Source organism: Corvus moneduloides, chromosome 3, assembly GCF_009650955.1.
Source record: "Corvus moneduloides isolate bCorMon1 chromosome 3, bCorMon1.pri, whole genome shotgun sequence".
NCBI classification, from domain to species: domain Eukaryota; kingdom Metazoa; phylum Chordata; class Aves; order Passeriformes; family Corvidae; genus Corvus; species Corvus moneduloides.
Genome location: NC_045478.1, coordinates 7,540,973 through 7,554,197, shown reverse-complemented (window position 1 = coordinate 7,554,197; position 13,225 = coordinate 7,540,973). Strand labels below are relative to the sequence as shown.

The window sequence follows — 13,225 nt, the reverse complement described above, 5'->3', positions numbered from 1 at the left end:
CACGTGAAGGACACCTCTGGCTCAAGCACTGTCATGGAGTGCACACTCCTTCCTCCAATGGCCTGTCACAGAATAGAACTACTGGCTTATTTTACTGTAGCAACAGAAAAGGAGAGTGATGTTACCACATTATCCACTTGCAGACATCACCTTTTACCTATTATTTCATTTACATTTATTCTGCCTTCTAATCTCAAGTGTGTTTGCTGACCTCGACAAATCCCATTTAAGATTTTCCAGCCTAAAATGGATTACTATATCCAACAGCCTCAACACTTGAACTTTGGAGAGGAAAGGAGGCTGCTTCTCTGTTTCCATGCTTCCTCTCCCCTCTCCTCCTTTTCTCCGGTATTTCTTTTGAAATACCCAGTGGCCCTGCTGTATCCCACTGAAGCCTCTGACATGTAGAAGCTCATGTTCACACCCAGTAGCATTGTCCACCTCCTCTCCATCCTGCTGCACGAAAAACCAGAAAATGCTTTTGCAAAATTAGGCTCCCCACCAGCTGCCTTGCACTGTGACCATGTTAAGGATTTCAAACAGTGACAGAAATTGGAGACTCCTGAGAGTTTGCATGAGAATGCCAAGCCCTGAAAAAGACAACCCCACAGGAATCGTGTGGGTTGCACCTGGGATGAAGTAAGGTTAAAGACTGAAGGTAGTCATCCACACCTAAGTATCAGGAATGATGACTTGATGTTCCCAAAATCCTGGTGTCTATGAACAGTTTCTGTCCCCATGGTAACAAAACAAAAATAAAATACACTGTTTCCTCTCTACCTCTCTACCCTCCTCTCTGGAAGGGTGTCCCTCATGTCTTTTTGCCATATCTTCATCAGGAACAAGGGACTTTTCTGTGAACTTCTCCCTTCCTGAAAGAAGCAGCGAATTTTTTTTCTGTTTCTCAGTCTCAGACTTACTTGATACCAATTTATGAAATTATAGCTAAAGACAAAAGCAGTAAAAAGACAACAGATAGGAGATGTATTGAAAAACTGATAAGAAGCAAACACAATTACCTCTTAAAAAAGGAAGAAAAAGAATATCAGACTGTCTGCCTATTCAAAAAGGAAAAAAAAATGTCACTATAAAAATACCCAAGGGGTTCCCTCTCGTTCTTTAACAAAAAGAAATGTTAAGTCAGTGATTCAGTCCCCTGAGAAGTCACTGTTTCTGCCATGAGGGAGCCCCAAATAATTTCCCTGTGAGATTTGGGAGCTGAGGGGTTTTTTTAGTGCAAGAGTTTCAATCTCTACAAAACTGTGCTAGTCGGAGAAAAAAACCCAAGAAGAAGTGTTAATTAAATATGGAAAATTTCTGATGAGTGTCTTAAGTGGAAAAAATGTCACATATGCAAGTCTGATTTGGAAAGGGATGCGAGCCGGGTTGTTAGGACAGATAAGCCTTTCTGATGAATTATAGTGGCTTAGTGGCACCGTGAAGAAACTGAATACTCCTTGTTCTATTTTCTGGATGAATTAGTTTCTTCCCATCTGTTCCCAAGGATCAGTGACATTTTCCTAATACAGCCGTGTTTTTTGACATATGCCTGTAGATACTCAGCGTAGTAGGAACTCAACTTTAACCCATCACATGGGTTCTGTCTGTTTTCCTGCCGGGTGCTGCATCCCTGTAGGTCCCCCTAGGCACGTGCCAGCATGGAGTGGGATGAACTGAGCCAGACTACCCCATGACCATGCTGGGACAGAAGCAGACAGCACAAAACCATTCCTTTCATTCTAGTTTTACCAGTTCAAATGTCAATTAAGGAGATTATCTCTCTTCTGGAGATGTTCATCAGCTTTTGCTTTACTCCTGTCAAATTCAGTCTCTGTTAAATATTTAATGGAATAAGGTAGTTTTACAAGAACCTCAGCGTTACAGTGCATCATGCAAGAGGTAAGCAAATCCCAAAATAAAGCTGCTGCATCTGGTTTAAGCCCATCCTTTTCTGTGTTCCTAAAAGGACACAGTCATAATGCTGTAGATGTGGGAGGAACATACTAACCCCTTCAGTGTTATGCACCGGCTGTTATCAGAGATGTAAGAGCACAGTGAAGATGGTATCACACCTCCTCTCCAGCTTCTGCCCCTGGGTCCGCTTTGGAGGAGGTTGCAGGGGCTTGAAACCAGCAGGACTGTGTCCAGTCTGATTCCCTGTTGGAGATGCAGGGGGATCAACCTTTCCTGAGCATATGAAAATGCAGATTTTGGAAAGGCTTTAACTTACAGCTGTGAGTAGAGAATTTTTATGTGTCTCCTGACCCCAGGATGGCCTCCCAGGAAACATCACACCCCAAAGGGCTGAGGCTCGTGCTGCTTAGAGAACTGCTTGTGAGGCTTATTTTAACTCAAAGCAATGCATTTTCCCATCTTTTGTTCCTAGACACTGCTGATTGGTTTTGCAGAAATGTTGATTAAAAAAACTGTATCTCATCAAGACAGACATCATCATGAGAAATTTCAGCCCAACTGGCTCATATTTAATAATGTGCATATGGCGTGCTAGCAGCATAAGGGACAAGCCAACTAATTAGATTAGAATTATTTTATTCAATAATTTATGATTAGTTTTACTAATATTTCTAATAATGCCGCAGCTAACAAGAATTTTAAAGCGTCCTCAGAAAATCTGATTGAACTTGACTCAGGATGAGAGAGTTGCTTAATTTCAAACTCCCAGCCTCACACAGTTTGTTGCTAAATTACAGGACTGCTTGGAGATACACACACATCTGAAAATAAAAATGCAAGTGAATTTATGAGACAGATAAAGGTGAAAAAGAAATCAGGTCTCACAAGATCTTCTGGAAGTGTGGGTGACCTTCCCACAAGCAAAAGCACAATATAAAAGAGTATCAGTTACTGGATATTATTTGGGGGTGTCTCTGTGCTGTGGGTTTCTGCTGTATTTAGCTGCTGCACAGACATGGGAAGCATCTGAGCTAAAACTTGCAGCAATTCAAAATTCTGAACCAATTTGACATCTTAACTTCATATGTAACTGTGGAACTTTCATGGTGACTCCATCCCATTGGGGGATGAAGAAGTGATGAACTTTAGAAGTGCCTTTGAGAACTTTGAGAGAGGAGAACAAAACCAGGAAAGGTTTCCTCATTTTTCTTCCCTAGCCTTGGAGGTTTAGAGAAACGTGACTTATCTATAAATAAGGGGAATGTATAAATAAAAAAACAGTCTCCAAACCTGAGCCTAAAACTGATCTCAGTGTTGCTTTCCATTGACAGATAACAAATATGCTCCTGCAGTCACTCTCAATGGGTTCATCTTTATTCTTGGAGGAGCTTATGCACGAGCAACCACCATCTATGACCCAGAGAAAGGCAATATTAAAGCAGGTCCCAACATGAACCACTCCAGGCAGTTCTGCAGGTGAGAAAAACCATTAAAATGGAATTAACCGGTGCCTTAACATTTTCTGTTGATAAGTAAGCTACTACAAATGAAGGGGAGAGGGGAAGGGAGGTGTGAACCACTTGGGGGTTTTCCTCATCTCTTTTCTGTACGTGTTCAGGCACACAGCATTTCCCAAAGTGTACATTCAGCAGTCTGTTGTGGTTCACGTCTCCTCACGTTCAGGCACGATGGATCACGGGGAGGGATGTGTGTTGGGCTCCTCCAGTGATTACAGGAATGCTGTTCTCCTCAGTTTGCCATGTGCAACTACAGGATGATAAATACCCTCTGTAGGAGAGACCACCATAATGTGGAACATGTTTTTGCTAACCAGCTAAAAGATCCCTGAATGAAAAAGAATACTGAGTAAGCACCACACACCGATATTAATTACTATTATTTATTAGGTGCTTTTGATTGCTTTTCGGGCTCGCTTCCCTGATCGTGGTCACAAGCTGAACAAATTTCACAAATTGTCTGACAAAAATAAAACTTGGCAGCCATTGCAGGTACTGGCAGCACTTAAAGTCCTTTTAAATAGTTTTACATGGCTGCTACTGAAAGACGGGCTTGTTTTGGGCTGTGCACAGCCAGCCCTTCACAGAGCAGATTTCCATGCTGGGGAAGAGCTGAGCTGTTGATTTCCCTGGAAAAGCCACTGCTGGTCTCCAGACACTGCCACAGGCACCAGGTGAGGGTTTGTTATCCATGTTTGACGCAGCAGCATTCTGAGGCACTGAGCCAAGCCAGGGCAGAGGCGATATGCCAGACAATGTCCTGACAAAACCCTGGCTGGGGAGGGAGGAAGAGCAGCAATGGGGCAGCAGCAGGGCCCACAGCAGACCCACATCTTCCAAATATTCAGCCAACTGCACCTTGCTCCAGGGGTGTCCCTGGCCCCCATGCTACAGTTGGAAAACACCTCCATGTTTTAACTTGGATTTAGCCTTTCACTTCGATGCAGATGAGAAAATGCCTTTTAAGAAATCATGCTCGGTTTTTCTCTTTTTGCTGTTTTTTTTCTCATTTCCACCTTTTTTCCCTTCCTTTTATTAATTTAAGGGGCACCCTCTCTTGGCTGCTGGAGCTGATACTGCTGTAAGCAAAGGGGTCAGAGCATCAGCTCCATCCCAGTGGCTGCTGCCCTGTTCCCCTGCTCTAAGGACACATCCTCCCAGTCCCTCCACTCTAGCAGGAGGCGAAGCAGGATGAGGAGTGCCATGCTCAGGCAGCATATAATGGTATTTTTCTCCTGAAAACCAGAAATAACAGGTACAATACCGCTCAGGATCAGAGCCCTAAGAAGTAAAATGAAACATCAGGAACTTGGACATTTGATACATTCCTGCATCTTCCCATCCATCATAGAGAGGGATGAGGTGCTCTTTGAACATCTTGGGTTTGTAAAAAGTAACAAACATCTGGTAAATATACAAGAGAAATTGCATGGCTGATTCCAGCTGCTGGCTGAGCACCTCACCTGAAAACTTCCCAGGGTTTCTAACATGAAGGGATGCTTTGCTCTGCACCCTGCAGAACAGAAGGACCAAGGAAAGTGAACTGGTGATCTAAATATTCTCTAGTGCTTAGGCGCCATAATATACTGGCTTTGTTTAAGTAGAATTTGCCATCTGTCTGTAAAAAGTAAATTCAAGCTTTTAGATTGTTTTCTAATGCCTAAAGCAACAGTGGACAGGAAACCTACATTTATATATGGTCACCAAAAAAAAGTAGATATAATTGGAAGCAAAAAAGGCACCATTTCAAAGATTTTGAATGTCCTGGGAAACAGTCAAGGAAAAATATTTCAGCCTAAAGGACTTGTAAAGCCTGTGACAAAACCTAAATAAAGCAGAATGTATGGAAATAGGAAATATGGGGGCTCAGCAGTTACAAATAGGTTAAAAAACCTGCTGCTGCTACAAGGAGGCTGAGGGAACCAGTGCTGAGGGCTAATAGGGGTAAAAAGAAAGGCACTTTAAATCTTTGGGGATCAGATTTGTAATTTTAATCAGTTATAAAACCACTGCTGATGAGACTGATGAGGTAGCAAAGTAAAATACAGACTGATTGGGTGGGTGTTTCTCATCTGTATTTGGAGGGGAACAAGGAGGTTCAGTTCCATGTTCTGCTGTAAGGGACCGAAAACAGTCACTGTTGGCAGCAAGGAAAGATGGGAACCCTGAAATTATATTCTCAGATCCAGCAACCCAGCTGTCTTAGACACAGGTGTCTTTAGAGATTTCATTGAGAAGCTGATTGAACCACTAATGTTGATTTTTAATAACTTTTCAAGTTGAGGATGGATCAGGGCACTGGCAAAGTATTTCCATATTTTGAAAAGGTGAAAAGGAGAATTTCAGTGCAGCAATTAATTTTGCAAAGTACCAGCATCAAGCTAAGTGGTCTCACTTAGCCTCATGTTGGTCCTCTGCAAAATACCAGAGTGGTTAATTTGGGATTTCATCAACAAATAACTAGATGCTAATAAAATAATGAGCATCAATCAATGCACTTTTCTGGAAAATGAGGCTTGTTAAACCAGCCTGTTGTCATAGAATCATTTAGGTTTGAAAAGACCTTTGGGGTCCTCGAATCCAACCATAAACCTGACACTGCTAAGTTCACCAAAGGTGTTGGGAAGCCTGGTTCTTTGTTTTGGTTTGTAATACAACACGCCTGGCTGCTAAAGACAACTGTGACGCTGTAATATACTGCAATTTCTCCAAGGTATTTGGCTGGCATTATATGGAATTAACAAGGCGCACAGCACAGAGATTGAATCTGCTTCAATGACAGATCTCAAAATGTAGTTGTTAATGAGAAGATATCATTGAGCAAGGCCACTGGTAGCAAGCATTTCTTCTTCTTCAATGCTATTTAATACATCTACCAATAATCCAGGTAATAGAAAATCTCTCCTGATAAAGGCTGCAGGTGGCATAACACTTTCTGGGTACAAAATATTACAGAAGGAGCTATTTTAGCAGTTACCTGAGTATCTGAGTTGTACTGTCTCAAGCTAGCAGTGGTATTTTAAATACAAAGTAAGACATGGAGGAAGCACACTCTTAGCAGCCCAGCTCCCTTGGAAAGCCAGGCTCTCAAAGGAGGACATAAAGGAGATCACTCAGAGCAGCACAACATGAGCTCGCATCACAGTGCTCTGGATAAAAGGTCAGTGCAATATTGGAGATATAAAATGAGCCCTAACACCAAAATGAAAACAAGCTGAAGCTGGGGAGAGTGAGTGCTGCTACATACAGTGCTGGAGAGACGAGTGCAGGTCCTGGGTCCTGCATCAACATGTGGAAAGAGCAGCAGAAGTTCAAAGGGAAGCTGCCAAAATGACCCCAGATTGCAAATCAAACCTTTGACATGAAACTCAAGGAGCTTATCAAAAAAAGGCTGAGAGGTGACTTGATCACTGGGAGCAAATGGAGAAGCTTTCAGCCTTGCAGACAAAGGCATAGCAGGTTACAAGGGCTGGAAAGTCAAGTTACACATCTTGGCCTCAAAGTGAAGCACTTTCCCAACAGCAAGGATAATTAAACAGAGAAGCAGCAAGGGAGGGGGTGAACTCACCAACACTCGCTGTTTTTAAGAGGAGATTAGATACGTTTCCAGGAGAGATGCTGCCTGGGGAAATGTCCATGGCCTGCGTATACACAAGCTCAGATTAACTAAGCACAGAGGTCCCTTCTGACCTTAGCCTGTGAATCTATAAATTCCTCATTCTACTCATTAGCATGGATCACAAAAAACATGGTTTAAAAGCAGCAACATAAACAACTTAAAAATTAACTGCATGCTATTGATCTCCTCTCACCAGGAATCACTTGATACTGAATTTGCTGGGAAAAATCTTGACCGCATCACTTTTATTTTTATCTGCTTTGTTTCTACATGTTAGTGATGAGGGAGCATGATAGCCTCGAGCAGAGGGAAAAGAAATGTGTGTGACATTCCCTGCCTGTGAAAAATTAAAGGTCCGTTCAAATGGTTTTAATATCTAGTTAAATTACTTTTAATGAAAAATGAAAAATAAATGGTTTGGGTCTCCAGCTCACAATCAACAGAAGAGCAAATTGAGGATCATTTTCAGATAAGCCCAGCCTGATGGAAGTCAATAAGAAATTCATGCTCATGTAGAATTAACCCTCTGAAAGATGGTGCTAAATGAAAAAAGAGCTATAATAGGCCTGAAGTGTTTTAAAATTCACTGAGAGGTTAAACACCTTCCACACAACAGGTGAGGGACATACTTGACATTTCCAAAACATCAGGCAAGTGTGAGCTTTTTGCCACACAAACCCCATCTCAGTTTGGCAGCCCCTATTCATTTGCAGGATCTTGAGATGGTGAACAGCAGCCAACAGGAAGGAAAAGCCAGGATGAGATGATCCCACCTCGCTCTGCCAGACACCTCCCTCCAAAAAGACTTGCAGATATCCCTCCCTTTCAATGTGGCAAGGCCTCCCTTTGCAGGCGGGAGTTCTCCCTTCCTGCAGTGCCCTTCAAGCGTTTATTTTTCCACAAGTGAAAAGAATACCAAATACATTCCTGTGCATGATTAAAAATTCCATATTCTGCTTGCTTAGGATGCAGGCAGCGTGCAAACAGGCTTGTGCTGCAGAGAGCCTCCACGGGGCAACAGCGGCAGCATGGTGGTGCCAGCAATAATTCCAGAGAAGCTAATTTAGTACCAGCAATTCCCAACAGACACCAGAAAAGCATTTTCTTCCTCCTCCCATGACTGCTAACCAGTAAGATTTATTAGATGGTTCTGCTGAATGGAAATCTTTAATAAAACTTTGACTCAGGCTGAACAGCACAAAACCAGGGTCAGTTTGGGGATTATTTTATCCCCCCCTTCCCCCCCACCTCCCCCTGCCTCTTCTTTTCAAGTAAGGCCTTGTTCTTGAACAGCAAAGCATGGTGTCTCCTGTGCTGACCTGCCAGGCGTTGCTGACCTACAACACCAGCTACCGCCTCCCCAGGCTGGCTCATTTCGTCCTTGCAAAGTTCATGACAACTCCAGGCACTGAAAGGGGTTGGCCATGTGCTTCCCAAGCCTACAGACAGGAAGGCTGGTGTGTTCAGCCAGCAGCATTTGCAGCTGGAGGTGTTTGTAGTCCAGAAGGTAAAACAAAATCTTCCAGCATATCTGGAAGGAGACATAGGTGTGGGGCCATCCTCCACAGATAGCAGTGAGAACTGCTGCACCAGACTACTGGCAACAACTTCTGTAGGAGCTGATGACATGAAGGATTGTGGTGGGCATTAAAGCATAACAATATAGACAGAGCACTCAGGCCATTACTGATGTGCTGTGGACTTCGGAGTAAAATACTGCTGGTTTTCAGCAAAAGTAACAATGCCACATGATGGTTTTGGATCATTAGCAAGGGAAAGTGCTCGCAGAGCAGGGGAGAATATAACTGGAGCTTGGCCAAAATACCCACACTAATAATCCTGCTCCAAGAAGGGGCATGATATCCTCCTAATTGACCATGACTAATCTGGACCCTCATTTATCCATCTCATTGTAAAGATGACACTTCTGGCAGCATGACACGGCCACCCGAGCTCGAGCCTTCTCTGACATAACCTGGCTGCCAGTGCGGCCGCTCTCGGCGCCGGGGGCTGTCAGCACTGCCACCAAACAGGGGACAGAGCCTTGGCTCCTTGACTGCCACCACCCATGGACACAGTGCCAGCAATGCCTTTTTCTCCAGCACCACAAACTACCATGCAAGTGTCTCAGAAAGGTCCCTGGTTTAAAAGAAAGCTTAAGGGGCACTTGCAGCTCTGCCTGGCACTGCCCAGAGCTACAGCCCGCAGGGGCTGGGACCCTGGAGGCTTCCCTGGTCCTAAAGCCAACTCCATCCAGTCAATGAGCATCCTGGAATCACACAGTGTCCTGAGCTGGAAGGGATGCACAAGGATCATCAAGTCCAACTCCTGTCCCTGCACAGGACAACCCCAAGAATCCCACTAGCGTAATTCAGTTCCATCTCCAGTAAAGCCCTCCTGAAATCTTAGGGCAGGAAGGAAATTCATCCACTAATAAATGCAGGGATATTTTTTTCTTCTTTTAAGCAGATCCTGTGTCAACCTAACTGATAATACTCAATAATGTTTGTGGAACTGCTCCAAATAAATGAGTGTGTGCTTGTGCATGCGTAGCCAAGAGTGAGCAGAGAGAAGAGCATTGTTTGAGGCCTCAGAAGACACTAAGTTTCAGTCAGTCAAAACAATACACTAATTCAGCTGTTTCAAATCTTTTGCAACCCTGAGAGTTACAAGACAGAATTTTTTAAAATTATTTTTTAACGTTTCCTGATGAGGCTGATGTGATCCTTAGGACTGAGCAATAATAAACAAAACTAACATTCCTTGTAGTCCCGCTGCTTGATGGTATGTCCAGCATATCACTGGAAGAGGGAAGTGCTGGAGCAAGAGCACCCAGGCATTCACCTCTCAAACATACAGAAAAAAAACCAGTGAAATCCTCCACTTCCAAAGCTTACTGCCCATCAGGAGACTTTCATCTTCCCACTCTACTCAGCTCTTGCCAGGCAGCACTTCTGGTTCCCACAGTTCAAAAAAGACAGACAGACTGGAGGGGGTCCAGAGGAGGGTCGTGAAGATGATCAAAGGGCTAGAGGTTTTCAAGGTGTGATTGGACAGGATGCAAGATAATATCATCTAGTGTCCCTTTCCCACAAAAGGTTGGACCACATAGATGATCTTCCAAGGTTCCCTCCTGCCTGGGCTGTTCCATCATTTTTTGGTTCAGTGATTCAGTTTGTCCATCAAGTCTTTTAACAGGCAGCTGTCAGAGAGGGACCTTCTCTGCCATTTGCTCAGACTGGGCAAGGAGTGAGAGGTGGATAGGCAGGGAAGAGAGGCAAAGGGTGTTTAGATTACACAAGCACACCAGTCATGGACAGCCAGGTCCCCACCAGCCCTTGGCACACCTCAGCCTTATTGGGATTTTCCTGGGAGCGTGATCCAGAGCTTCGTGGAGGCCAACAGATGGATCAGATGACCTGTGGCAGTGTCAGGGGACAGTCACAGCATGACCTTTTGACACTGAGCATTCGGGAAATGAAGGATGCCCAGGCACCTCAGGAGAATCAGTCACAGGACAGGAGAAGCCTCTCTAGTGAGCAGCAGTAATTACCTGCAGAGTAGAAAGCTGGGTCATTCGTTAGTCTGCACAGTGATAATTCGCTGAAACTAAGGTTTTTGGAAGGAGTGGCTGAAGTGATCTGGGTTTGGATACCCATAATCTTCACCCTGGGCATTCTGCTGGAGAGGTGGAGGTCTGGCTGCTCCACAGCCAAGGAAGTCACTGCCCCAAAGCCACCAGAGGGTTTGTGTCCCTGCAGCAAGGCTCTGTGCCACAGAGCTTCCTTCCTTCCTTCCCAGGCTCTGACAGCCTGTAATCATTTTATCTCTCAGGATTAATGGCACCAAGCAATAAACTCGTATCCTAATTATTGTAATTCTTTCTTTGTATGTCAGCCTTGGTAACGATGTTTTTACAGCTGATGGGATGGAAGGGAGGGGAGAAACGAAATATTGTCACAGTAATGAAGAAAGAGCAATGAGCATACGCCTTTCCACTCACTTTTCTGAAGGTTTTAGAACCCACTTGAGTTTTCTATTCCCTAAGGTCCCAGAAATTAGTGATGATTGTCCTAATACTGCAAAGTAGCAGCAATCTAGGATTAAATTCCTAATTATCTTAAGCACCTACCTGCCACTTTAGCCCCAGAGATGCCTGAATGTCTCCAAAGTCCCCTGCACATTTAAGTACCCACTGTGTGCTCAGAACTGCCTGCTTCTTCATGGCAGGAGCAGCTCACTGCTTTGCTTAACCTCAGGCATGACTCACAAGCTAAGCATTATGCCAGCCTTATCTACGGGAATTGCATACGGAGGGAGCAGAAGCTGCTCTAATCACCATTTAAAATTCATAGTCTTCCAGAGGGTGGAATTCAGCATCCATTTCTTCCCCACTGTATTAGCACCATGATGGGAAGGTACAGGATTGAGCTGCTTGTCCCAGGTGCTGGGCAGGAATTCTTTCCAGGGCTGTAGCCCAGGTTCCAGAGAATAAGGGCAGCACTTGCCCACTCACTGTAACCCCAAATCCAGAGCATGGGCTGGGGAGGAGCCCAGACCCAGATCATTTTAGGAAAGTTTCCTTGGCTGCTCAGCTGCTCTGTGGTGGCAGCAGCTCTGGCTCAGAGTAGTTCCTACTAAACATGCCACAGAGAAGATTTCACTAGAAGGAATGTGGGTGGCTAAGATGTGACACAAGAATTTGTAAAGTACCCACGTCCCTGTTTAGAGACCTAACGTGAGATGCCCGAGGGGATACCGGCACTTAAGGCCAGGTTTCAGCTGTGCAGCAGAGCCAGCAAGGAAGGGCTGGTGGCTGCTTGGCTCCTGTTCCCATGGTCACCTGTAGAGTCTTCCCTCTGGTCATTCCATTCTTCCCATCCAGATCAAAAGCTCCATACCGAGGAATTTCATTGGTTAATGAGCAGTGAGTGGTAGACCAGCTCCATATGTCGGTGGTGACTGAGGACTGGGACCCTCTCTGTGTTGGTGTGAGGTGCTGCCATCTACACCAGCATGTCCACACCAGTAGATTAAAACTAAGGCCATTCATGGGCAGCAGACCTTGATCATCAGCACTGATGGAACCAGCCCCAGACTCTGTGCTCCATACTAATATTTGTTTCAATTGCCCATTATTGATAGTTCTGAAGACAGATCTTTCTTGGGGATCTTTTGGAGTTTGTTTCATTTTTCCCACTTAACCCAAAAAAATTGATAAATTAACCCATTTAATTTTTATTTCTTTTTTGCATGAAGCATTGTTTAGGAGGGCTGTTTTAATTAGTAATCAGCATTTCATTAGAGGACCAAGGTAGCAGAGCTGCTTTGTACCACAGTCCATTTCTGACACTGGACCCTCTTCCACATCCCAAACCATATCCCAAACAAAGAAGCTTCCATCTTCTTCAACTTCACAATCCAGGGGAAAAAAAAAAAAAAAGTGAAACAAAACCAGCGACCACTGCCCCAGGGCCTCATCTCTCAACTGCTCATTTCAGCAGCCCCTCCACCACATCAGGAGCCTGGGGTAGGACAATCCTTCCCCCTCCCCTCCTCAGGCCAGATTTTGCAAGCTGTAATTCCCAGCCTGCCTAAATAGTAACTTGTTCCTGTCCAGAAATGGACCTCCCACCCCTCAGCAAATATCCTGAGTCTGAAACTGTGGTTTAATTCGCACATTTATCTGATTTACTGGGTTGGCCGGTCCTGCCACCTCTGCCTTCTCCTGGCATAGGGACTGAGCCTTGGCAGGAGTTCCTGCCAGGCAGTGCCTCTCTGCCACCAGCTCTGGCTCCTTTGGAGGTGGGCTCCTTCTCTTTCAAAGCCATCTTTCAGGATGACACTTGCTTTACTCAAGTCCTTCCCCATTTCTCCCTGACGTTTGAAAAATAATTACCCGTGGTTCAGTAAGTTCATTAGCAAACTCCCTCAGGACCCTGGGCTATGCATCATCCAGCCCTGCTGATTTGTGGATAGGCTCTAATCAAGTGTTTCAAGTCTCTCTCTCTCCTTCCTCCTCCCTTCAGATTAACAGTTATTTTGACAAGATTCTCATTATTTCCTATTTCCTGGCAGTACCCAGGGACTAGGCTTATTTGAGTCCTCACTGTTGTCATTGTGAGTTTATTTTTAACCTCAGGCTCTGCTTCTCCACAAGGACATCAGAGCCTTG

General features: G+C 44.6%; 1 protein-coding gene across 3 annotated transcripts in view; it reads left to right on the top strand.

Moving 5' to 3' along the window:
- The window catches only part of KLHL29 (kelch like family member 29), a 392,991-nt gene that overhangs the window by 376,009 nt on the left and 3,757 nt on the right, over positions 1-13,225 (top strand). For 2 of the 3 annotated variants that reach the window (XM_032104042.1, XM_032104041.1), the window contains one exon: positions 3,246-3,390. The exons of the other annotated variant lie outside the window; for it this stretch is intronic. In XM_032104042.1, coding sequence (XP_031959933.1) covers positions 3,246-3,390 — 145 coding nt within the window. The remainder of the gene's footprint in view (positions 1-3,245; positions 3,391-13,225) is intronic. 3 annotated transcript variants of the gene reach the window in all.